General features: G+C 43.5%; 1 protein-coding gene across 2 annotated transcripts in view; it reads right to left on the bottom strand.

Annotated features, from left to right (window-relative positions):
* QSOX1 (quiescin sulfhydryl oxidase 1) overlaps window positions 1-24,758 on the bottom strand; it is a 54,489-nt gene that overhangs the window by 22,442 nt on the left and 7,289 nt on the right. The window contains exons 2-5 of one of the 2 annotated variants that reach the window (XM_027868420.1): window positions 18,990-19,090; window positions 6,717-6,765; window positions 5,184-5,286; window positions 724-814 (exon numbers count right to left, since the gene is read on the bottom strand). In XM_027868420.1, the coding sequence (XP_027724221.1) occupies window positions 724-814; window positions 5,184-5,286; window positions 6,717-6,765; window positions 18,990-19,090 (344 nt within the window). Of the gene's footprint in view, window positions 1-723; window positions 815-5,183; window positions 5,290-6,716; window positions 6,766-18,989; window positions 19,091-24,758 lie in introns of both variants that reach the window. The other variant, XM_027868419.1, reaches the window with a different exon arrangement.

Genomic DNA, 24,758 nt, shown 5'->3' with positions numbered 1-24,758 from the left:
AAAATGTAATTGAGAAATGTTCAACAAAATAAATAATGAAATAAAATAAAAATACAATATTGATCATTTTAATTTAAGGTTTTCTGAGCCAATATTCAGCCCACAGGGATCCATTTGTATTTGAGTCTAATATACCACTGGTATATAAGAGAGTTGGCCTTTGCAGGAAGACCTAAGTTCAATTCTTTCTACTGACCATATGACCTTTGGCAAGGTACTTGACCCCGTTCCTCTCCCCTTCATATTTCCAGGCATTGTCTAAGGCTCTAAGATGTAGGTCAGGCGCCAGTCTGCATTGGTAGAAGAAATTTCTTCACCAGGAATTCCCTAATACTAATGAAATCACAGGTCTGGTCCAAAAAACAAAAACAAAAAAACTGAAGCCTTGGATTCTAGTCCCAGCTGCACCACTTGTCTTCTCTGAGACCTTAAGCAAGTCACATCACTGGGCCTCAGTTTCCTCATCTATAAAAAGAGGGCACTGGGATAGCTGCTTTTTAAAATTAATTCCTTTTCTATGATTCTGCAACATAGAGAGAGATCACAAGGTAACTGGTGGCCAGCAGCACATATAATACCTATCTCCTCCAGCAGGTGTCTCTATAGTGAAAGAAGCTGGCAGATCAAACCCCACCCCCTCCACCCCCTACCCCCATCCCAAATGGCAACAACTCCGCCATCTAAACTTTAACCTTGCTCTCCAGGGAGCTCCAGGTGGCTTACCTCTCTACCCAAATAGGAGTTTTCCTTCTCAAAGATCAGGGCCAGGTATTCATCACTGTTTCTCAAGAAGAAATTGTCGATCTCCTCCAACCTGTAAGAGATAACACTGGTTGTACCCACTGGAAAGAGGTGCCATTACTCCAGTCCAAAGAACAGCTGACTCCCCATGAGTGTATGAGACAATGATGATGACACAGGACTCAGAGAATGGCAGTAAAAACCTCCCTAATAATCCTCCCCAAGGGCCCTGCCAGAAGCATACTTTGCCTGCTCATTCCAGGCTTTTAAAGCATGGGGAAGGGAAGGGCTATGTGCCTACTGTGCTTTAAGCACTTTTTCCTAATATTATCTCATTTGATCCTCACAACAACCCTGTTAGGTATGTGCTATTTTACAGTTGAGGAAACTGAGACAGATTTGTCCAGGGTCACACAGGTTAGTGTCTGAGACCAGATTTGAACTCAGGTCTTCCTGACTCCCGGCCCAGTGCTCTAACCACTTGGCCACCAGTCACCTATAGACATCAATAGGGGAAAAGGAAAAATGGGCATTTTGGTCCTCATTGGGAGAGTGTTGAGCCCTTACTCTGGTTGGCCCTGATTATGTAACATCGCTCCTTCATTAGGTCCCCTCAACCTTCTTTTTGAGAGTCAAGAATTCAGCCTTTTTAGAGCCTCCAGATGACTGATGATGAAACACGCTACCTACCTCCTGATAGAGAGGGGGTAGACTCAGGGGGCAGAATGAAGCATGCATTTTCAGGCATGGTCAATGCAGAAATTTGTTTTGCTTGACTATGAATATTTATTATAAGGGGTTTGTTTTTGTTTTTCTTTTCCAGGGTGGATATGGGAGAGAGAGAAAGCAAATGCTTGTAAATCAGGGGGAGGACGGTTCAAAGGAAAAGAAATTGGATACAAGAAGGAGATACAAAAGCAGTGAGAAGAACAATTAGTTCATTCAGTCAGAATTTGGGATTCGGGGGAAATGGAAGGATATCTGCTCTCCAGAGTGTCTGTTTTGTGACCAGATCCCACTGAGTGGGGCATGCTGTGCACTCAGTAATATGACAGATCTAGCTTGTTTGGGAGAAAAATGTGGCTGCCCAGAGGCCTGAAATGAGAATTCTCTGGCTTAACAACAATAGGAGTAGAGAAAGAACCAGACACATTAGACTGTAAGCTCCTGGAGGGCAGGAATTATCTTTTGCCTCTTTTTTTTTTTGTATCCTTAGCACTTAGCACAATGTCTGGCATACAGTAGGTATCTAATAAATGTTTATTGACTTATTGATTGGCACAGAGACCTGATGCAAAAGGTATCAAAGGAACTTGATATCTGATCCTCTTACGACCATTAAAAAGAGGAATCATGGAATGTCAAACCCAGAAGGGATTTCATCTGGTCCAACTTCATTTTGCAGATGACGACACAGAATAGAAGACAAAATGGAAAATCAGACAAAAAACTGATCACTGGGGGAAGAAAAGAGCCAGTCATAGAAAAAAGCTGGAAATGTTAATACAAACTTTTAAGCAAAATAGATTTGACTTAGAAGACAACTGATTTCATAAGATACCTTATTTAAAATAATTTATAATTAACAATCTGAATAGTACCAGCATATTTAAGATGCTGACCATGTTAGCCTAGAGCAATCCTGGCAAACACATGGATTGTGTAAGAGGAAGAGGAAAATGTCAGAAGGGGTTAGAGCCACTCCTCTCAATAAGGTGCCCAGGGGATGGAAAATGGGATCTTATCTCAAAGCTGGAACCTGAGAGGTTCAATTCAAGTTAGTTTAAGGAATATGAGCACCAACTAACATATACTAACTTGAGGCAACTAAACTATGTGGCACAGTGGGTAGAGGTGCTGGGCCTGAAGTCAGGAAGACTCATCTTTGTAAGTTCAAATCTGGCCTCAGACATGTATTAGCTGTGTGATCCTGGGCAAGTCACTTCACCTTGTTTGCCTCAGTTTCCCCATCTGTAAAACAAACTAGAGAAGGAAATGGCAAACTACTCCAATATCTCAGCCAAGGAAACCCCAAATGGGGTCATGAAGAATTGGACACAACTGAAATGACTGAACAACAAACAGCCAAGGCATTGTTGTTATGGTCAAAAATGAATCAGCCTCCACCCTCTTGTATTCTACTCAAGAGGATGCCACATCCAAAGTAATTTCATTTCAACCCCACACAAACTAGCAGAACAGTAGGTACTACTGAACTCTACTCTTCCTAATCCACTCATTCCCCAAGGTCTTCTCCAGGAGGCAGTTAACCTTTTTCCCTACCGATATCTAACACCCACAAAATACTCTTTTTTTTTGTTTTTTTGTTTTTTTAAGGCAATTGGGGTTAAGTGACTTGCCCAGGGTCACACAGCTAGTAAGTGTCAAGTGTTTGGTCTGAGGCCGGATTTGAACTCAGGTCCTCCTGACTTCAGGGCCAGTGCTCTATCCACTGCGCCACCTCGCTGCCCCCCACAAAATACTCTTTAAAGGGATGACTAAGCAGGTGGGTCTACAGGTTTGACTTTTTGTCGACAGACCTTCTCCCAGCTCACAGGAGAGAGGTTTTTAGGAGCCCTCGGAACTGAAAATGTATGAGTGTGTGTGTTGGGATGGGGTTGGGGAGAATAGATGTGTGTATATACAACATGGAGAAAAAAAATAAATTTCCTGGATTTGTGGAAGTAAAAAACCTGGATCCTCACCTCCGCTATGTCCCTTCCAGTCTCATCTCTGGGGCTCTTATGACAAAAGGCCTTTCCTGATTCCCTCAAAAGTTAGTTCTTCCCTCCTGTCCCTATACTACTTTGTACTGATTTTCTATATATTTTGTATTCATTCCAGTAGAATATAAGCTTTTGAGAGATGTTTTATTTTTATCTTTGCACCCCCAGTGTTTGACATATAGTAGGTACCTAATGAATCCTTGTTAGATTTAATCAAATTAGCTATGGGAGAACACAGGCAGTTTCCTGGAAAAAAAGACAACAACCCAGTTATAAGAATCCTCAGGACATGTTGGTTCTAATCTTGGGTTCTATCACCCACACCCAGGGCAGATCTATCACTGGATCTCTGGGTTCTCTTCCTTGTAAAACTTGGAAAAACAACCCAAAGTTCTCCCAGAGGAGAGCTATAAGGAACTAGTAATTAATGAGTATAAGGTGCTGGCAAGTCATAAATAAGTATGCAGTTGAGGAAATAGGCAGTTCCCTCCTGCCAGCTCAGAATGGGTCTGCCGAGTCTCCATCAATCCTGAATATCGATGCCAATTCCCTCTTCCCTTTCCTGACCAAATAAATTTCCTGGATCCTAGATCATTTATATTGTATCTTCCCCTCCCCCTAGCAGACTTGGCTCTATTTTCCAGAGGCCCACAGAGATAAGCACAGTAACCTATCTCAATCACCCCTGGACCAAGCCCTGATCCTACCATCCCTTTGGAAAACCCCAGGCAAGCTAGATATACCACCCATTTTCCTATAAGATAGTCCATCAATGAAACCAGTCTGACTATCGGAGAGGGCTCATTGGTGACTATAAAGGAGAGTTGGTACCATGCGATGAACCTTGAGGCCTACCCCTCTCAAAACAATCAACAGTCAGCCAACAAACATTTATTGAGCCCCTACTAAGCGCTTCCTTTCAAGGAACAGTGCAGAGATATTCTCTTTTTCTTTGTTCTTCAAGGGTATTGCTCTATGCCAACTCCCTCTTCCCATGCCTGAACAAATAAATGTTCTAGATCCAAGATTATTTATGCTGTATCTCTCCCATACCCTAGCGCAATGCTCAGCACATAGTAGGCCTTTAAAAAATAGACTCTCAGGATTTAGCACTTGAAGGAACCTTGGAAGTCATCTTTCATTTTACAGATATTTGTTGAATGAATAGATGGATGGATAAATGAATGAATCATGTGAGAAAACTTGTTAAATATACAATAAGACCTACCAAAGACATACCAAGAAGTGAATAACTACTGAAATCTGTGGACATCACAACTGTCTTCTCCCTTTAGCCCACCCCTACCAAAGGTCAGTCTGTCTGTGGTGTGGCCTACTCTCCCCACCTCCCAAGACTTCTCAGCTAGAACAGCATTTGGCCAGTTGACATTAACAGAGGCCCTTGATTCTATTTGTGAGGGGTGGGGCCAGTTAAAAAAAATTCCTGGGGAATTCCTACATAGCAGCTGCTGACTAAGACAACAGTGGCAGCCAAAGTCGAGGTTCTGGTGAATGTCTATATTTACAGGACAAGAGGCAGAAAAAGATCAGTCAGAGGTGGGTAAATGTGTGCCTGCCTTGTGGGAGGAGGCCCAGCCTGGGGGAGACAACAGGAGTGACCAATCAGCTCCACCTGCCCTGCCTCGAGCCATCTCCTCACCCCTTACACCTTTGTCTTTGTGAACAAGATAGCATCAGCCTTCAGACCCCAAATACCTGATTGGTGCCAACGTGGGACAAGACTGGGGCCACGGCCCACCACTATGTGTCTCCAGGGCATCGATGAGCGATGTCTGAAGCTCTTCAACACTTTTCCCAGCTACTGCAGGAGGAATTGGACAGTGAGAGAAATGAGCTCCTGAACACCTGTCCTCAGTAGCGGAGATCAGGGAAACCCTTCCCAACCTAACTTCCCAACCTTATGACACATTTACTTCCCTGCCTGCATGCTCTGGTCTAGCCAGTTTGGCCTTCTTCCTGTTCTTCACAAACAACACACCATCTCCCATCTCTATACCTTTGCAATGGCTGTGCATCTCATGCCTGGAATGCACTCCCTCTTCACCCTGGTCTCTTGGAATCCCTTGCTTCCTTGTTAACTCTTGTGGAATGATACCTTCTACATCAGGGGTTCTAAGTTCGAGGTCTGGGAACTAGGTTTTAAAAATCCTTTGATAACTACATTTTAGCATAATTGGCTTCCTTTGTCATTTTATTTCATACATTTAAAACATTCTGAGAAGGGTTCTAGAGGCTCTACCAGACTACCAAAGGGGTCCATGATACAAAAAAAAGGTTAATAACCCCTGCTTGACATGAAATCTTTCCTGATCCTCCCATCTTTCAGTGCCAACCCTTCCCCAAATTTACTCTACATATTTTATATAAACATATTTATGTAAATACTGTCTCACCCAATGGAATGTAAGTTTCCTGAGGACAGGGGCTGTTTCACTTCTATCTTTATATCCTCAGCCCCTAGAATACTGATGCCCAGTGGACAATTAATGGACTTGTTGACTGATTGACTGAAGGGAGTTTGTATTAAGCAATGGCTCCTTGCTACATTTAGAAACCCCCAGAATTCTCTGGCTAACTAGGCTGGCTGTGACCTTCACTATTGCCCCTGATTGGGATGGAGCATATGTAGAGCCACAGAGCCTTTGACTTAGGCCACTACGGCCTAAACCTCTATGATGTGGATCAGAGACCTAAGCCAGATAAAGAGACCCCTGAGTCTCCAAGGAACCTCAACCCATTCCTTAGAAAGTAAGAAGAGCAGTGAGCAATGATTCCCCGCTCAAAATCAAGAAAATTATGCCTTTCTTTGGGGAGAAAGGTCCTTCTTACTTAAAGGATGCTCTTTGATGGTTTTCCATTTGAGTACCACAAACTTATCCTAGCCATAGAGCTCTGTCCCTTCTTATGCCTAAGGATGACACAAAAACTCCAGCACCTCTTCAGGTATAGCTCCCCCTACCAGTGAGTGCCATGCTGTCTAGAAAGGACACCTCCTCCAGGCTGGTGAGAATTTGATCTTTGACCTCCTCCCTCTCACCCTGACTGAAACTCTCCTAAGGGAATTTTTCAAAGGACAACCCTCCAGGTTCCCAGGAGCTATGCCCTCCCATCACCACAAAGAAAGACAGTGATGTGATGGGAGTAGGGGAAGGTATAGGGGAGCCAGGAGAGAACGTTGGGAATGTTGAACAGGTCAGTCAGACCTAAGAAGAGGACACAGATACATACCTGTGAAATCTGTTCCAGTGGAAGAGCTGTTTGAGAAGGCTTTAAAAAACTGAAAGTAAACACACACAACACCCATGATTTAGCATCCCTCTGGACTCTGGCATCCCATTCTACCACCACCACCTCAACACTCTTCACCATTTTGCATTTACATGATTTTACAATTTATAAAACATCTTCACAAAGACTATCTCATTCCATCCTGACAACTTTGTGCAGGAAATAAGAGCAAGGCTTAGTATTCCCATTTTCCAGATGAGGAAATAAAGCCTGAGAGAGGTAGATCTATTTGTCTAAGACCCCACAGGCAGAGCTAGAACCCAGGTTCTCAAGGTTACAGGATCAAAACTTTAGAGCTGGAAGGAATCTGAGTCCACACAGTCCAACCTCCTTATTTGATAGATGAAGAAGCAGTGCCAGCTAAGTGAAGTGACTTCCTCAAGATAACAAAGGCAAGAATGGACAGAGGGGAGATTGGAACCACAGTCCTTTCCCCTTGAATCCAGGACTGTTTTCAGTCAGTCTAACATTCTGTGACGCACTTGGTTTGGCAAAGCTAGGTGCTGGCTTCCATTCCTTATCAGAGTTGTGCAATCTCTACGGAGTAGACCAGGCAAAATTCCATGATGCTAAACCATATCTGCTTCCTCCTTAAACACACACACACACACTTACACAAACATACATACAAACACACATACACAAACATACATACATACATACACACAAACACACACACACACCACCACCACCATGTACAGGTCACCCCTACACTTCACTGAGAAAGCTAGAAACCTTCCCTCTGAGGAGTCTTAACTATTCCAGCATTGCTCCCTGCCCTGGGAAAGCCAGAATTAAGAACTCAGTTTCTCTCTACCTGGCTGCTAGGGACTCAGGTAGAGTATTACCAGGAACCAATGCACAAAGAGGGCAGTCATTCAACAATTGAAGTAAGGGAGCAAAAGAAGAGCCCAATTTGGTGCCCATAGGGGGTGAAATCCAAGAAACAAAGAAGTAATGATACAGATACATGGTTTCCAACCATGTGCCTATCCAACAGTGACTTATACACCCTATGCCCTCTTAATATGAGAGGAAAACCTCAAGGATACCTTGCCAGAGGGTCAGGTAGGTACTCTGGCTCCTGTTGATGCCGCTGTTCCCTCAAAAGAAGACATGAGAGCATGTGGGAAGCTAGGGAGAGCACATGGCAGAGGGCATGAGAGCCAGGGAGGGGTGAACTGTGCTAGGGGAGCAGCTGGGAAGGGGCCTCCTCCTGAGGGGAGGTCAGGGACATTGCTCACTCTACCCTTCCTATGGGGTCCACTGCTCATGGTATGAGGCACAGAACACAAGCTGTACCCATCTTCCCACTCTCCTGGGCTCCAGCCCTGCCCAGTAGACAACATCTTCAAAATCCAGTTAAAGAGCTCGATGTTCAACCTGGCATTTCCTCTGCTATCCAACCTGGACCTGTGGCCAGGCAGTCAGCAGAATCTCCTATTAAGAGGCAAATGACCTCCTCCCACCAGGAATAAAGTTTGAATGACGGTAAAGGGCCACAAGTTTGAAAAGTAGTCAGTGGCCCCAACCTCCAAGTCCTCTTCCCTTCATCCCCAGGATTCCACCATAACTTTGTCTACTTTACTGAAATCAACAATATCCAACCCAGCCTCCCTTATCTTCCCTCACTAATGTCCACACATAAAAATCTCTGTTCTCAAAATCCCTCTATTCCTTTACTCTTGTCTTTCAGGAAGAAAGGCATCCTTCTGACTATATTCTTAACTTCATCCCCTTCTGCCTCCACTAGTCTTAAAAAAAAGTATTGATAGCTTTTGTTTTCACATCTTTCATTTCCAAATCTATCCCTACCCTACTCCCTCCCCAGAGAGCCATCCATTGTTAACAAAAATGAAAAAGAGAAAAAATCAGTTCTGCAAAACTGACCAACCCATTAACTGAGTCTGATAGTATATGCATTGTTCCATACCCATAGCCCCCCACATCCTCACAGAAGGGAAGGAAATGCATTTTATACTATCTGCAGGGTCAGGCTTGGTCATTATTGTTACACAGCATTCAGTTTCTTTTTGTGGTTGGGTTTTTTTTTTCCATTCACACTATAGTAGTCATTGTATCTACTGTTTTCCTGGTTCTGATTACTTTGTATCAGATCATAAAAGTCTTCCCATGCTGCTCTGAATTCCTTTTCAGAGCTTAGAAGGGCCTCAGAACAAAGAGGACCTCAGTTCAAATTCCTCCTCTGACCCATATTGGTTGTGTGACCCTGGGCACTCTAGTATTCAGAGAACTCCCAGTACTCCAGGCAACTCTGAACATTGCAGAAAAGGTGTTGACTTGCATTGGTATTGGGAGTTTCCTCATCTGAGAATTCCCTATACTAATGACATCATAGGTCCGGTTCTTATCCTTGTTCCCTCTATGTTGAAGACTCCTGGATCTCGGCAGCCCTAATGTGTCTCCCCAACTACAGTCCTGAATCACCAACTGCCTAGTGGACATTTTCAATTGGATATCCTATCTAAACTCAACCTATTCAGAATGGCGCTCGTCATATTTGTCCCCAAACCTTCTCATCTTCCTAACTTTTCTTTTCCCATTAAGGGTACCACCACCCTTCCAGTCACCCACATACTCAACCTTGGAATCATCCTGAACTTGTCACCCCACCCAGCCAGCCACTTCTCGTCATTTCTGCCTTAACAACATCCCCCAAATCCACCCGCTTCTCTCCATTTATATAGCTACCACCCTAATTCCAGTCCTTCCATCATCTCATCATCTTAACCACTACAGTTCTCTAATCCTACTTCAGGCCGTCATCACCTTGGACTACAATAGCAGTGGGCTACTAAGACCTCTCACAGACCACTACAGCAACATCTTAACTGCTCTTCCCAGCTCCAATTATCGTACCACCTTCTAAACCGTCCTATCTACTAATGCCCATTCATCTCCCTAATATCCAGATCTGATCAGAATAGTCCCCCGATCAAAAACCTTCAATGTCTCCTATTGCTTACCAAATAAAGAGACCCCTTAGTTTGGCATTCATAGACCTTTATGCCCTGTTCTTAGCCAGCCCTTCCAGGTCTATCCGTACTAGTTCCCACATGGTCTACATTCCATCTAAGTTGGATTAGTCACCATTCCTGGAACACATCCTTGACTCTCCCCCACCCTCCCCTCTGACTTTGTTCAAGCTGTTCACTCTAAATCCTAAATCATTCAAGACCTCGCTCAAATATCACCTCCTGGGGATCCCTCTACATCATAGAACATCATGGAATCTCTCCCTCTGTATCATGTAATCTCTCCCCTCTTGGAGTTCCCAAAATAATTTTGACACACACATATATATGTGGTATGTGTGTGTGTACATGCGTGCGTGCGCGTGTGTATGTATATGTAGATATAATATACCCATACACATGTATATATGTATATATAATATATCTAACATACACAACATATTTAGTACATATTTAATAGCCCCAATCATAACTCATTTCATTACTACATACTGTAGTTTTATACTGTATATTTGTTTTATTTACTCTTTCCCCAACTAGATTATAATCTCTTTAAGACCAAAGGATTTTCTTACTTATCTCTGTATTCCTCTGTCCTGTGCCTTATACTTAAAAGGGTACACAACAGTAAACTAAGAGGGTGACCATCTATTGGAGAATGACTAACCAAATCACGGTACACAAATATAACGGAATAAGAAATGATAACATGGATGATTCCAGAGAAAAGTGGGAAAACCTGTATGAACTTATGCAAAGTAAAGTGAGATAAGCCAGAAGCACAACTATACAATAACATAATGGAAAACATCTTTGAAAGACGTGAGGCCTCTGATGACAAACCACTATTCCAGAGAACTGAAGATAAAGCGTGCTCCCTACCTCCTGACAGAGAGGTAATGGAATCCAGCTGCAAAAGGAGACATACATTTTTGGACACAGTCAATGTAGGAATTTGCTTTGCTCCAGGTATATTTGTTACAAGAATTTTCTTCTTTTTTGTTAAATTGAGGGAGAAGAGGAAAAAAAAATGCTTGTTAATGGGGGAAAAAATTAAACAAAAAAGAAGGTAGGTAACATGTATTGAACCGGAAGAATCCTCCTGCCCCTCCTTGTTTCTACCTACCTTTCACTATTTCCATAACTGGCCAATCAAGCAGCATTTCCTTTGATCATCCGTAGGAGCCCAAGTGGGAATATTTTTAGAGTCAAGCCAAGACACATTTTTGTTCCCAGGTTAAAGCACCTCCTTATTGTCATTCCTGGGAGGTGTTCCCTGCCTGAGGGAACCACCTTACCATCTTGGAAACGGGTAATTAAGACTTTAGGAATAAGTGTTGTTCTCAGAAAAACAGTGCTTTCTTTTCCTTTCATTGCCTCTAACAAAGGAGATCATTTACTTTTTCCAGCCAGGCCCAACCTCTTTCCCTGTACCTTTCCCAAGTCAATGCCAAGAACAGTGAAATGCCCATAGCAGGCACATAATAAATGATTGTTGAACCAGGAAAGCACTGAATACTGGTAAGTTCCCCACTGTTAATTTGGACAACAGCCCCTTTCACAGATAAAGGTAAAAAAGGCTACGTTGATAAGGGCTTAGAGCCCCGGGCTTATAAACTAGGGGTAGAGTTAAACTATCACTGAGCCTCTTTAATTAAAAGAAAAATAGGTACTTTGGGGAAAGCTCTAAACTTGGAGTCACCAAACTTAAATTTGAAACCTGTGTCTGTCATTTATCACCTCTATGACCTGGGGCAAGTAACTTAACCTCTCTGGGTCTCAGTTTCCTCTTATGTAAAATGAAGGGAATGGACCAAAGGACCTTAAATGTCCTTTCTCATGCACACATATGAATATTAGTTCAGTAGAATGTAAGCAGGGGTGGTTTTTCATTTTGGAAATGTGCCAATGTTTTATCCCCCAACTAGACTCCTTTAAGGTCAAGGATCATATCTCATTGTCTGTTCCCCCATAGCACCCAAAACAGTACTAAGTACATTGTCGCTACTCAACCAACATCTGACTAATTGATTCATAGGTAGCTGTTTCAGAAATGCTTGCTATAAAGGGAAGTCTACATCTGACCTGAAAGTCCAAAAGGAAGGTGATGGAAAGAGCAAAGTGGGTGTTCTTTATGGAGTGAAGGTATGAGATTCTTAATAGACCTTACTCCATTATTCCAATTTTTCTGACTGGTTTCTTTTCTGGGCAATCCTTTCAGACTCTAGGGACCAAAAAGTTCTCTTCCTCCTTATTCTTTTGAGGACTGGGAACTTCCCAAAATTGGCCCACAACACAGGTTGGGGAACTGGCCACGGGACCCCTACCAAAGAGCTAGAGTTCCCAGCTTTCTGAATAAGTCCCATTCACATCACCTGGCAAACTGGCCCCTCCCTTCTTAGCTCCCTTTGTTTACCTTCTGCCGTGTATCGGCCCTGGGCCTGATGTAATCCTGACACAGACTTGGAGCCCGCCCTAAAAGCCAGGTGTTTGCTAAACAGGCTGGGCCAGATAGAAGCCATGCAGTTTGTTAAAGGTGACGAGGAGCCCAAAAGGGATAGTGCCACAGATGGCATGAGTGCCCGGGAGCTTACGTGTCCATGCCCCTGTCACCGTGACACAACCCTCCTCTTGCCTTAACATATACACACCCCTTTAGGACACTCAGACTTCCTCATTTTTGAACGGTGCTTGCTAGGAAAGTCCTGTTATTGTAACTCAACCCAGCCCCTACTAGGAGCATTGTAGAACAATCATCAGGAGCATCCAATAGCAATCATTTCCACCTTCACAATATTCCTCCAATCACCTCTGTGGGTGACTGACACCCATAGCCCTCGGGCTTTGGATTTAGAGAAGTTTTACATGACACCACACACACACAGAAGCCAGGTTCTTAATGGTCCTTCCCACAACTTTCCACTAGAGCCCAGAAACTCAGTTAGGGGTGGATATGACAGGAAGAAACCAACCACCCACTCTCCAGCTTCCTCTATCACATACCTGTGGTTTTCCTCATTTCGTTTGGTTTGGAAAGTCAGCCAGAGAATCAGAGAGTAAACTGACCCATGACTTTGTCAACTGCCAGACAACATCAGTCCTAATGCCAGGGCAATAAGGCCTTCTTTCTGCTTCCTCTTGTTACCCCACCCCAGGAACAAACAAGAAGCTAAGAGCTCTTGAGGGGAAAAGACACAGAATTGCAGATTTAGAGTTGGAAGAGTCCTTAGCAGTCATCCAATTCAACTCTCAGGTTTCACAAATGAGCAATTTGCCCAAGGGCACATGGGGGTAAGCATCAGCCAGGATTTGAGCCCAGGTAACTGTCATTGCACCTTGCTGCTAGGTATGTGGGAACCTTTCTGATTCTAATGCTTATAGAATGGCCACCAAGAGGGATTATTTCTCTAAAGAAGTAAGTTGATGACTCTCTGGTCCAGCTGAGGTGTGATGTTTCCTAGAGGCAGGGGGATGGATTAGAATCCAGGGGTGGGGAACCTGTGGCCTTGAGGCCACGTTTGACCCTCTAGGTCCTACTTGAGGATTAGATGATCAACTGAGGTCCCTCCTAGTTCCAGGTACTATGTGGACTAGACCCGCTTTTCTTGTAAATCAAGTGGTTTAGTAAAGTGGCTTAGCCCTTTCTGACTCCTAAGGAATGAGTTAATGCATTCAGGCTGCAGCCCACAACTGGTAAACTGGCCTTCCTAATATGCATAATTTGCTCCCACAAAGGAACTGGATACTGAGGGGTGAAGCCCCGTGAGCCTCTAACTCTCTATAATTTCTTTCCCCCAACTTCTCTTCATCCCACTCTGCCGACCTCCCACCTCACTCTGTCTAGAACGGAAAGCACCTTGTGATAGAAGAGTAAGCGCTGTACACAGAGTACTTCCTACCTTTGGAACATTTGGTCACCAAACCAAACAGCAAGAACCCTCACCTGTTTAGGTGTGGGGACACAGAGCTTTATAGAAAACAGAGACTTAATAATAAATGGTTGTTGAATTCAACTGCAATGGCTTTAGCCTCCATACCAAGTATTTCGCAAATATAGGGATAGAGAAAAGGATGGGATAGGGAATGAACACCTACTCATGTAGGTCAGCACCTTCCCTATCCCTTGCAGAGAAGTCTTAGAGAGTTGGGAGCTGACCAGGGTCACACAGCCAGTATGTGTCAGAGATGGGACCCAGACCCAGCTCTTCCCAGCTCTGAGTCCTTCTCTCTAGCTACTATGCCATATCTGCTTGGAAAATGTATACATAAAAAAATAAAATGATGGCCTCTGACTTCAAAGTAGGGAAAACTGTTTTGGAAACCTTCCTCCTTGAGGTAGCAAGCCCACTGGCTGGGTGAAGGACACAGAGATAGTAGTCTAGGACCTGAGTTCTTAACCTGGTTCAGGGTGCCCATGAACTCACATGGGAAAAAAAATACATCTTTGCTTCAATATAATTGGTTTCCATGGTAATCCTATATATTTCATTTTATTGATTTAAAAACATTGCTCAGAGAAAGGGGCCATAGGTTTCACCAAACTGCTAAAGGGACTGATCACACACACACACACACACATGCCAAAAAAAAAAGGTTAATTAGGATAATTCTGTAAGTGAAATGTGATAGAGGCTTAGCCAGTTTGATTTATAAAACCTGAGGGGGGGGTGGCATGATAGCATTCTTCATGTATTTGAAGGAACGATTAGATTTATTCTGCTTGGCCCAAGGGAGTCAAACTAGAAGCAATGGGGGCCGCTGGGAGAGGTGATGACGGGTTCAATGTGAGGAAAAATTTCCCCCAAACCGGAACTCTCCCAAAGTGGAATGGGCTACCCCAGGAGGTGGTTAGTGTTTTCTCTCTCATTTAGAGGTCTTCAGTCAAAGCTGATGACCACTGGTTTGAACATGCTCTAATCGATATTCCTGTGAGATAACAGGTTGGGTTCAAGGACCTCTTAGGTTACATCCTACACATATTCTGTGATTCTGTTTAGGGAGTAGGACTTTTTCATGTTAACTATACAGTACAAAGATCATTAGATGCAGAATCAGAAGACCTGGGTTCATACTTCAGCTCTGCCTTTTGCCGACTGTGTGACCCTGGGCAAATCATTTAGCCTTAGAAAACCTTAGCTGCCTCATCTGTAAAGTGGGTACACAAATACCTACCTCACAGAATGCTGGTAAAGATCAAATTAGATAATGTCTATAGAAGCATAGCCTAATGAAAGAGGACTGGACTTGGAAGAAGAGGGTCTGGGTTCAAATCTCAGCTCACACAACTGGGTGCCCTTAGGCAAGTTCTTAACATCTTTGGGCCTCGGTTTCTTCATCTGTAAAATGAAGGAGCGTTGGACTAGATCCCTAAAATCCTTTTCAACTTCTATTTTATAAGCAAAGGGGAACTGCTGCAGATATTTGATCAGAAAAGTGACATGATCAGACTTTGGCAGCTGTGTAAGACAGATTGAAGAGGGGAGAGATTGGAAGCAGGGGGACCCCAATGAGGGTCTGAACTAGGGTGCTTTTATTGTTCTTCAGTCCTTTCAGTTGTGTCTGACCCTTAGTAACCCCATCTGGGGTTTTCTTGGCAGAGATACTAGAGGGGTTTGCCATTTCCTTCTCCAGCTCATTTTACAGATGAGGAAACTGAGCAAATAGGGCAAAGTGACTTGCCCAAGGTCATACATCTAGCAAGTATCTGAGGCCAGATTTCAACTCAGGCAGATGAGTCCTCCTGTTTCCAAGCCTGTTGCTCTATCCACTGTGCCACCTAGCTGCCCCCAAACTATGGTACTAGCCCTGTGGATCAAGAGAGGGTGTAATATACTTTAGAGGAAGGTATTCTGGATTTGGAGTCAGAGGACCTGGGTCTGAATCTCAGCTATGTCACTTATTATCTATGTGACCAAAAAAAAATCATTTAACCTCTCAAGGGCTACATATGTATAATCTATTATATAAAAATATTGTTATTTGCATAGCCCAAGGGAACAATAATAACATTGAAAAGGGAGTCTGGTTTTTCAGCACAAATGAAAAATGAGTCAATAATATTCCATCTCAAAATGACTGCGGCAGGTTCTGGCTTCTTCTGGTTCAGTTCCTTAGGCTGGTCGGTTACAGTCAAATGCCACAGCTCGCTGTCTTGGGAGATGGGAGCCTATAGTCCTATGGTGGCCTGAGGCACCAGGGAGGACAAAGTCTTGAGACAGGGGCTCTACAAAGCCTCAGGTCCTAAACAGTGACCTAAAATGTGGTAGGTAGTCTTTGGCTCTCTCAGCAGGAATTAAAGCCCCTGTGAGGTTACTGTAAAAGGCACATCACATGGAGAAAAGTTCAAACAAAGATCTTTCAGACCTTAGGGACCTTGTTTACTGGATAAAAAAAAAAGTATGGATTTTTGGGGGGTGAGGAGTCAGAAGGGGAGGGGAAGGAGGAGACAAGCTGAGTGGTTGGGGGCTGTTTGGACTTTGAGGATCACTGGGTTCAAAGGTATCCTGTTACTGGAAACCAACACTTGCTTTTCAATTCCAAAGGGATTTCCTGATTAGTTCTCCGTGGCCAAAGAGGAAACTTCTCTAGCTCTAAGTCATTCTTGCCTCCAAAAGAAACAAAACCTATTTTTAGTTCCAGGGATGGGTGGAGGTATAGAAAAAGTCATTTGAATTTTTCTCTCAAACTGGAAGAAAGTAATTAAGAGAGCAATCAGACAGAAGCCCTCGGTATGGACCACCAGATCATTAAGGGAATATTGCTGCTTTGTGCCTATGTGGGACTTCCACTGGAGTATCTTAGCATACTGGGAAGATTTTAACTAAACTGTGGATGCCCCAGAGTGGGGCAGGTGGCCCTGGAGAGCTCCTGCCAGGGCTGAGGAGCCCTCAGGCACAATGGGTCCCTTACCCAGGGGCCATCCTCACTGCTTTCTCTGGAGGAGAGCTCTTTTTGAATCCTACAGATGGCTCATTAAAGACAAATTTGAGAATGGTGATCTAGGAGGGGCTCCTGGTTCATAAGGTTTAAGCATCTGTCTTGGGGCTGGGTAGGGCAGAAAAATACAGGGCTAAGGTGTTAAGTTTCCAGTTTGATTGATTATGCATATAAAGATCTTGGCAAATACTAAAGTGGTAGATAAGTGTTAGTTAGAAATATCGTTATTGTTATCTCATTCTTTCATCTTTCTTCAGCTGGAAGAAGTTCTTGGAAAAGTGACCAACCCACTATTATTCTTTTATGTTTATGGTTCTGAGGCATTGAGTACAGGTGTATAAATAATTGCTTTTTGTAACTGAACAAAAGCATTGAGATACAAGCTAATCTTTGGTAGGTTCACTGAAAATAACTTTACAACAATTCCAGCAGCTTACAGAATGACAGAGATGAAATGTAATCCTGTTCATATATATGTATATATATATGAATACATATATACACATATGTATATGAACTGTGTGTGTGTATATATATACATATATACATATATATATATATATTTAGGCAGTTGGGGTTAAATGACCTGCTCAAGGTCACACAGCTAGTGAGTATCTGATGTCGCATTTGAACTCAGGTCCTCCTGACTCCAGGACCAGTACTCTACCTACTGCACCACCTAGCTGCCCCTTCTCATGTGGTTTTAATGTCTTCTGACATGTCCCTATATTTTGAAAGTTTTTTCATCTTACATATTTTAAGATTATGAGTGTTCAGTTCAGTGGCATCTATTAAAAATGTTGTTTTCAAATGTTCACAGATAACTGTTATCCCTGGATAACTGTGGGAAAGTTTAGTCTGTGTCTGGTTCCTGGACAATTTATGTACTGAATTCTCAAATATATTTTGAGGTCTGTATTTGTACTACAGGACCTTATCATCTATTAATTTATGAAAGGCAGCAAACTTTTAATAATTCTGGCCACTAGGTCATGTTTTGCTATATTAGCATCTACGAAGATGTCAAATGTTTGCAACCTATAGTGATATATTATGTAGTTTCTCCCATTTATTTGAATAATCTGCATTGCCTCAAAAACCTGAGCTTCTTAAGGCTAACCTACTTGTAATTTTTGGTGGCAAACAAATCCTCATGACTCAGCCATTAGTTGATGCTGCTTTTTTGAAGTATGGTTGAGTTCATGTGGACATGGCCCTTGAAGGCCAGTTTGATCCTATTCTCAGATCTTAATCTGGTTTTCCCCAGACAATATGTTTTACCTGGAGAAGACCAAGGTGATTTTAAGTATAGTTTTCATCCATTGGTTCAATTAGCCCTCTAAGTTAAGGAATAAAGCCTTCCATCTCGATTTTTCCTTGGTGTAAGTTAAGGATTTTATAGTTATTGAAATGTTATTTGGCCGTGATATCATTACAGAAACTTTCCATAGAAGGAAGAAGGCATTTGGGGAGAGGTTGTTTGTTTTTTTTGATGAAGCCATGTAATTTGATATCATCCATTTACATGGATGTTTCTTATTTAAGCTTTTCCTCTGTGGGCTCAACTGAAAGCATCTCTGGGACAAGTTTAGTAGCAGATAGCATGACAGTGATATGTATCTCATCCTGTTCCCACCTTATCATGTGTTATTATTACCACTATTATTATTAGAACATTTGCAGACCCCCTGAGCAACATGAGACTGATTTCATGTCCCCAGAGTGTGACTATAACGAATCGAGTAGGTCTGGAAGGCTAGAAAAGGAATGTTTGTTCTGGAAAACCACATCAGGCCTCTGAGAAGGATCCAGGCAAAAGAGCCCTAGCAAGTTAGCAGTCCTGACTCTACAAAAGCCTTCCAGGATGATGATAAAGCACTTATCTGGGCAAAGATTTCTCTAAAGCCCAGACTAAACAGCTCAGATTTTCCCTTGGTGGCCAGAGCTACATACCTCTTAGATAAGAGATTTTTCTGCCTGTCAAAAATAATTGTTTTTCCACTGCCAGCAAACAAAGTACAAAGGTAACATTCCTGCTTCCAAGATTAACAACCCCAGTGGGAGGAGTATAGCTTGGAAGGCTTGGACTTGCAGTCACTAGGGTTCTATTGGGTTGAAACCAAACACAAGATACCCAGAGACCCAGAGGCGGAGGCTGGGGAGAGACAAATTTGTTTAAAAAAAAAAAACGATATTGCCATGTCCTACTTATAGCTAGGTCCCCCTTCCAAAACCTCTCCCTCCCTATGGCTCGCCCCTCCCCCACACTCCAAGACTTCACCTTTACAGTAGGGTAAGCAAGAATCCCAAAGTTCCGGCAGATTTCCGAATTCACTTCTTCTGCACAGTCCAAAGCTGCTACGTTGAGCACAGGCCTCCAGTCTGAAATGACAAACAGTAGGATGAGCAGGAGGGCCCATAGTCATCAGTCATCTGCACCCATCATACCCTGCCTTCCTGACACCTCCTGTGCCCTGCTCCTCCCTGTAAGAACTGGTGAGTAAATTCACTTCTTCCTTTTTTTTTAATTTTTGGTGAGGCAATCGGGGTCAAATGACTTACCTAGGGTCACACAGCTAGTAAGTATCATGTGTCTGAGGCCAGATTTGAACTCAGGTCCTCCTGAATCCAGGGCTGGTGCTCTATCCACTGTGCCACCTACCTGCCCCTAAATTCACCTCTTCTTCAGGAATGAGATGAGAATGACCTCTGAAGAAGGTAGTCACTTCACACTTGGCCAACAATAGTGGAGAGATTCCCAGGACTGCTTGGCATGGAGGGAGAAGGGGACTTGGGCACAAGAAGCAGTAGGCCCATGTAAATACTACTGCCTTGTGTTCATAATTTGAGTTCTAATTACTCCTCATCTCTCTGTGGGTTTGCAGTTAGAAGGGCTACTTGAGGTTCATTTGAACTGATTCCACCTGTGTAAAAGTGTGAGGGGAGGAATCTGAGTAAGGAAGGGAGAGTAGACAATGTGACTTACCCTGACCCTATAGGGACCCTACAGTTTTCCTTACAGGCATGACTCAGGCACTAGGAAACCATTCCAGATGCATTCAGAGAAATGAAGTGAACCACAGCAAAGGATTACCATGGCTGTCTCCTCTCTGAGCAGTCTAGGGCTCCGTTATGAAACAGAAGGTCACACTGAAGAGAGGGGTGAGAATCCCAGGGTTGTGGAGCTCTGGGCTTGGAAGTGGGCTTGGCAGTCCCAAGTTGGCTGACTGCCTAGCTCTTTGTCCTCAGCCTTCCTTGGGAGGAGCTCCTTGATTATCTCCTTCTTCATTAGCCCCATCCACCCCCAAACCCTGGGACGTCATGCACACTGCCAACAAAGGGACTACTTGGCAAACAGAAGCGGCTTGGGAAATACTTCATGGCTGGTTGGTTAACTGATGAGCTGTAGAGAGAACATGGCTTGTGGTAGCCAGAAGGCAGGTCTCTGAGTAAGGACTCTTTGGTCCTGAGCTCATGCCTAGCATGTTCCGAGCCCGTGTCTAGCGTTTCCTGAACACGATGTACCTAGAACTGTGCTAAGTATTCAAGAGAAGACATAGTCCCTGCCTTCAAGAAACTTAAAATTTAGTTGGTGAGTCAAGACATACACACATACACACACACACACACACACACACACACAAAACAAACATTACAAGATGCAAATTAATGTAATCACGTGCTAGATTGCATAGTATAGACTTTAAGTTGGAAGAGAGGGAGAACAGTGGGTTCTGTAGAGGTCAACAAAGGCTGGCCGACCAACGAAGAAGCAGGATATGAGCTGGGCCTTGAAAGGCAGATAGAATTTCGTGAGAGAGGAGGCAGAAGGCAGGGCAAGGAGAGATAGCGTGAGCAAAGGAAAGGCAGTGGGAATTCATATAACTTGTAGGGGGAAAACCCAGCCTTTCTAAGACCAAAGGGTTGTTTTGGGAAATATTGGGACACTGGATGAGTAGGGTGAGGGCCAGATTATGAAGGCCCTTCAATGCCACTTTAAAGAAGAAGAACTGAATCCCATTAGGCAATGTGGAACCATGGTAGGTTTTTAATTGTTGTTCAGTTGTGTCCAACTCTATATGACCCTATTTGGGTTGGGCTTTTTTTTTTTTTTTTAGCAAAGATACCAGAGTGGTTTGCCATTTCTTTCTCCAACTCACTTTACAGATGAGGAAACTGAAGCAAATGGGTTTAAGGGACCCAGGGTCATACAGTTAAGTAAGTGTCTGAGGCTGGATTTGAACTCAGAAAGGTGAGTCTTCCTGATTCCAAGTCCAGTGCTCTGGACACTGTGCCACCCAGCTGCCCTGGTAGGTTCTTGAGCAAAGGATTAATTTCACTGAAAGGGGCAAGCCAGCCCCTTTCCAACAGGAGGGCTGCTGGAAAAAAGGCTCAGCTCACCTGGGGCTGGCTTAGAGACCCAGAGCTGGGTCAGAGACCAGGGTAGCATCTCTGGCAGAGGTAGCCTTCCATCTGGTGTCCATGGATGCCCAGGGTGGACTTACAGATACACACTCGATCTCTTCCCATACAAGGCAGTAGTGAGCACCAAGACCCAAAAGACAGGAGGTTTAAGGAAATCTTTTCATGTTGACAAATAGCAGAGGTCTTTTTGCAGAGTAGGGGGACCTTAGGTGCAGTGATCCAATGTGCTCTGGTGTCTTCCCTCCCTCCTTCTAATATAAGCATATTACAGCATTATATGAACAAGAAATAAGAAATATGGAATCACAGCTTTTTCAGGGTCCCTCAATCCAGCCCAGCCCATTACTTCATCACCACTCACATGTTACAAAGCATTTTAAGGCTTACTAGCAAGGTGGCGCAATGGATAGAGCGCTGGGACTGAAGCCAGGAAGGCTCTTTTTCCGGAGATCAAATCTAGCCTCAGACACTTATTAGCTGTGTGACCCTGGGCAAGTCACTTAACACTGTTTGCCTCAGTTTCCTCAGCTACCAAATGAACTGGAGAAGGAAATGGCAAACCACTCCAGTATCTTTGCCAAGAAAACTTCCAACAGGGGCCAAGAAAACTTCCAACGGGGTCACGAAAAGTTGGACATGATTGAAAACGACTGAACACATACACAAGGCTTACAAACCCTTAAATCCTGTGAGGACTCACTAGCTGTGTGACCCTGGGCAAGTCACTTAACCTTGATTGCCTCACCAAAAAAAAAAAATCCTTCAAGGGAAGTAGTTTATTATATTTATTATTCCCATTTTACAGATAAGGAAACTGAAGATCAGAGACTTCAGAAATGACTTGCCCAAGTAGCAGAGCTGGGATTCAAGTCTATCTCCTCTGGAGGCTGCTGAATGGTACAGTGGATAGAGCACCGGCCCTGAAGTCAAAAGGACCTGAGTTCAAATCCGGTCTCTAGACCAAACACTTGACACTTACTAGCTATGTGACCCTGGGCAAGTCACTTAACCCCAATTGCCTTAAAAAAAAAAAAAAGACTCAAGTTCAAATCTGGTCTCAGACATTTGCTAGCTGTGTAACCCTGTGTCACTTAACCTTTGTCTGCCTCAGTTCCCTCAATGGTAAAATGGGGATAATAATGGCAATTACCTTATTGCCAAGATCAAATGATATATTGTTTGTAAATTTTGTAGCACATAGTAGGCACTTAATTAATGCTTCTTTCCTCCCTTCCTCTGGCTCCATGACCAATGAATGCTCTCACTACTATAACATGACCCCCCTTCTTTTTGATATCTGACATCACCCCAAGAATTCATGAAATCTTTAATGCTCCGACAACATCAAAGCCTCTAAAGAAAGCTTTAGCTCCAAAGAGAAAACCCTCATTCTCATGGGCAGTAGCATGTGATTCTGCTCACAAGGGAAATTAGTAAGTATATATACTCCCCTCAGGAACTGGGGGGAAATGAAGAATAACAGCTCACACTGCCATAGGGCTTTAAGGCTTACAAAGCAACCTCTTACAACTACCCTGTGGAGCAGGTAGAGCAAGAATTATTACTCCCATTTTTCAGAAGAGAAAGCTCAGGGAAGTTAAGCAACCAGCCAACCATCACACAGCTGGCAAACATTTCGAGCCAGAATTTGAACCTAGTGTTCTTTCCACTCCATCGTACTGGACAACTGATTGCTTAATGGCCAACATTACCTACTCCAAGAGGACTGAGAATAGATACAAGTAGAAGATAAGGATGACCTGGGTTAGAGTAATTTAGGATCTTTTTACTTTCTCCCCCTTTCCCATAGCCTCCTCTCCCAGATGACAGATCTTTGTTCGGAGCTATCTAATTCTGGTGGGCAGCTAGGTGGCTTAGTGGATAAAAGAGCATCTGGCCTGGAGTCAGGAAGAATCGTCTTCATCAGTTCAAATCTGGCCTCAGACACTTACTGGTTGTGTGACTGGAGGCAAGTCACTTAACCTTGTTTGCCTCAGTTTCCTCATCTGTAAAATTAACTGGAGAAGGAAACGGCAAACCACTCCAGAATCTCTGCCAAGAAAACCCCAAATGGGGTCACAAAGAGTTGGACACAAGTGAATAACAACAACAAACTCTGGCAGAAATAACAATAACAGTAATAGATAGCACTTATATAGTGCTTTAATAATAATAATGATAATAAAAAAACAGCCAGCATTTATGTGTTACTTTAAAGTTTGCAAAGCCCTTCACATATGAGAAAGAAGGAAGGTGGCAATTATAAGGGAACCCTAGCTAAAGTAGAAGGTAGAGATAGTGGCTTCCCATTCTCCCCCTTGATCCCCAAATTCCATCCAACCATCTCAGTTTCCTCATTTGTAAAATAAGGATAATAATAAAGCACCTGCCTTGCAAGGTTGTCGTCAGGATTAAATGAGATAGTAATTACAAAGCATTTAACTCAGTGCCTGCACACAGTAAGTGCTCTATAAATGTTAGTTATTATTAGCTATTATTATCTCCCTTCTTAGGGAAGAACTAAGCTCCCCACATCTGTGGTCACACAGTAGCAGCTTAAGTTCAGCCAAATACTCACACAAGCTGGTTTGCATCAACATTCAATATTTATGGAGCAGCTGTTCACACAGGGCATGGGGTTAGGCCAGGGGGTGAGGCTGGGAAAATCCGTGTTCACCGGGGGCAAATCCATGTTCCTTCCTCTCCTGAGCAATGGCCTTCCGACTGCCTAATTCCTGTGCTAGCAGTTTAAATTGATACCCTGAGTCCTGTTGCAGGAGAAAGGCAGTTGGCTGGGGAGAGGGGTACAGCTAACCAGGCAACAGACCGGGTAGAAGCTGCTAATCCCACCTCCAAAGACAATAACTACAGCTACATGGGGCCATATCCTCCCTCTCTCCTTCCCTCCTTTCTTCCTTCCTTCCCTTCTTTCTTTCTTTCTTTCTTTCCCCAGAATACAGGGCTCTAAGAAGCTGGGCAAGGACCACCCCAACCCCCTAATTTTTCATAAGTGCAATCAGGGTAGCATGAACATCAAAGTGTACAGGAGAAAAATCACAAAAGAGAAGTCTAAAGGGCTTGTCTACAAATAGGAAGGCACAGTCCCACTTAATTTACCTTGGTGGTGAGGATAAAGGATGTTAATGATATAAGAGCAATGTATACAGAAGAGACAACCTGGTGTAATGAAAAACACTAGTCAGGAAAATCTGAGCTCAAATCCAGCCTCAAACACTCACACCCTGGGTGACCCTGGGCAAATCACCTAACCTCCCTCAGCCTTGGCTTCCTCTTCTGTAAAAAATGGGGATAACAATAACACATACTTCACAGGTTCGTTGTAAATATCAAATGAAATAACGTACGTAAAGTACCTTGCAAGCTTTTAAGGGCTATAAAAGTGCTGGCCAGCTAATTTCATAGCTATGCCGGCTTCCCTTGATTTCCACCTCCTCATTTGCTTCCTCCCATGTGCTGCTTCAGAAGAAATGACAGAATTAGAGAATTGCCCTACCCAGGGCAATCATAACACCACAGAATGTTTTCCTACCAGAGACCAGATTTGGGCTCACATCATAGGACGTGCTGATGTTGTTAGACATTCAGAAACACCGCGCTTGAGTCA

Source organism: Vombatus ursinus, unplaced genomic scaffold (genome assembly GCF_900497805.2).
Source record: "Vombatus ursinus unplaced genomic scaffold, bare-nosed wombat genome assembly UNPS02014789.1, whole genome shotgun sequence".
Classification (NCBI taxonomy): domain Eukaryota; kingdom Metazoa; phylum Chordata; class Mammalia; order Diprotodontia; family Vombatidae; genus Vombatus; species Vombatus ursinus.
This window is presented reverse-complemented; position numbering and strand designations above follow the sequence as displayed.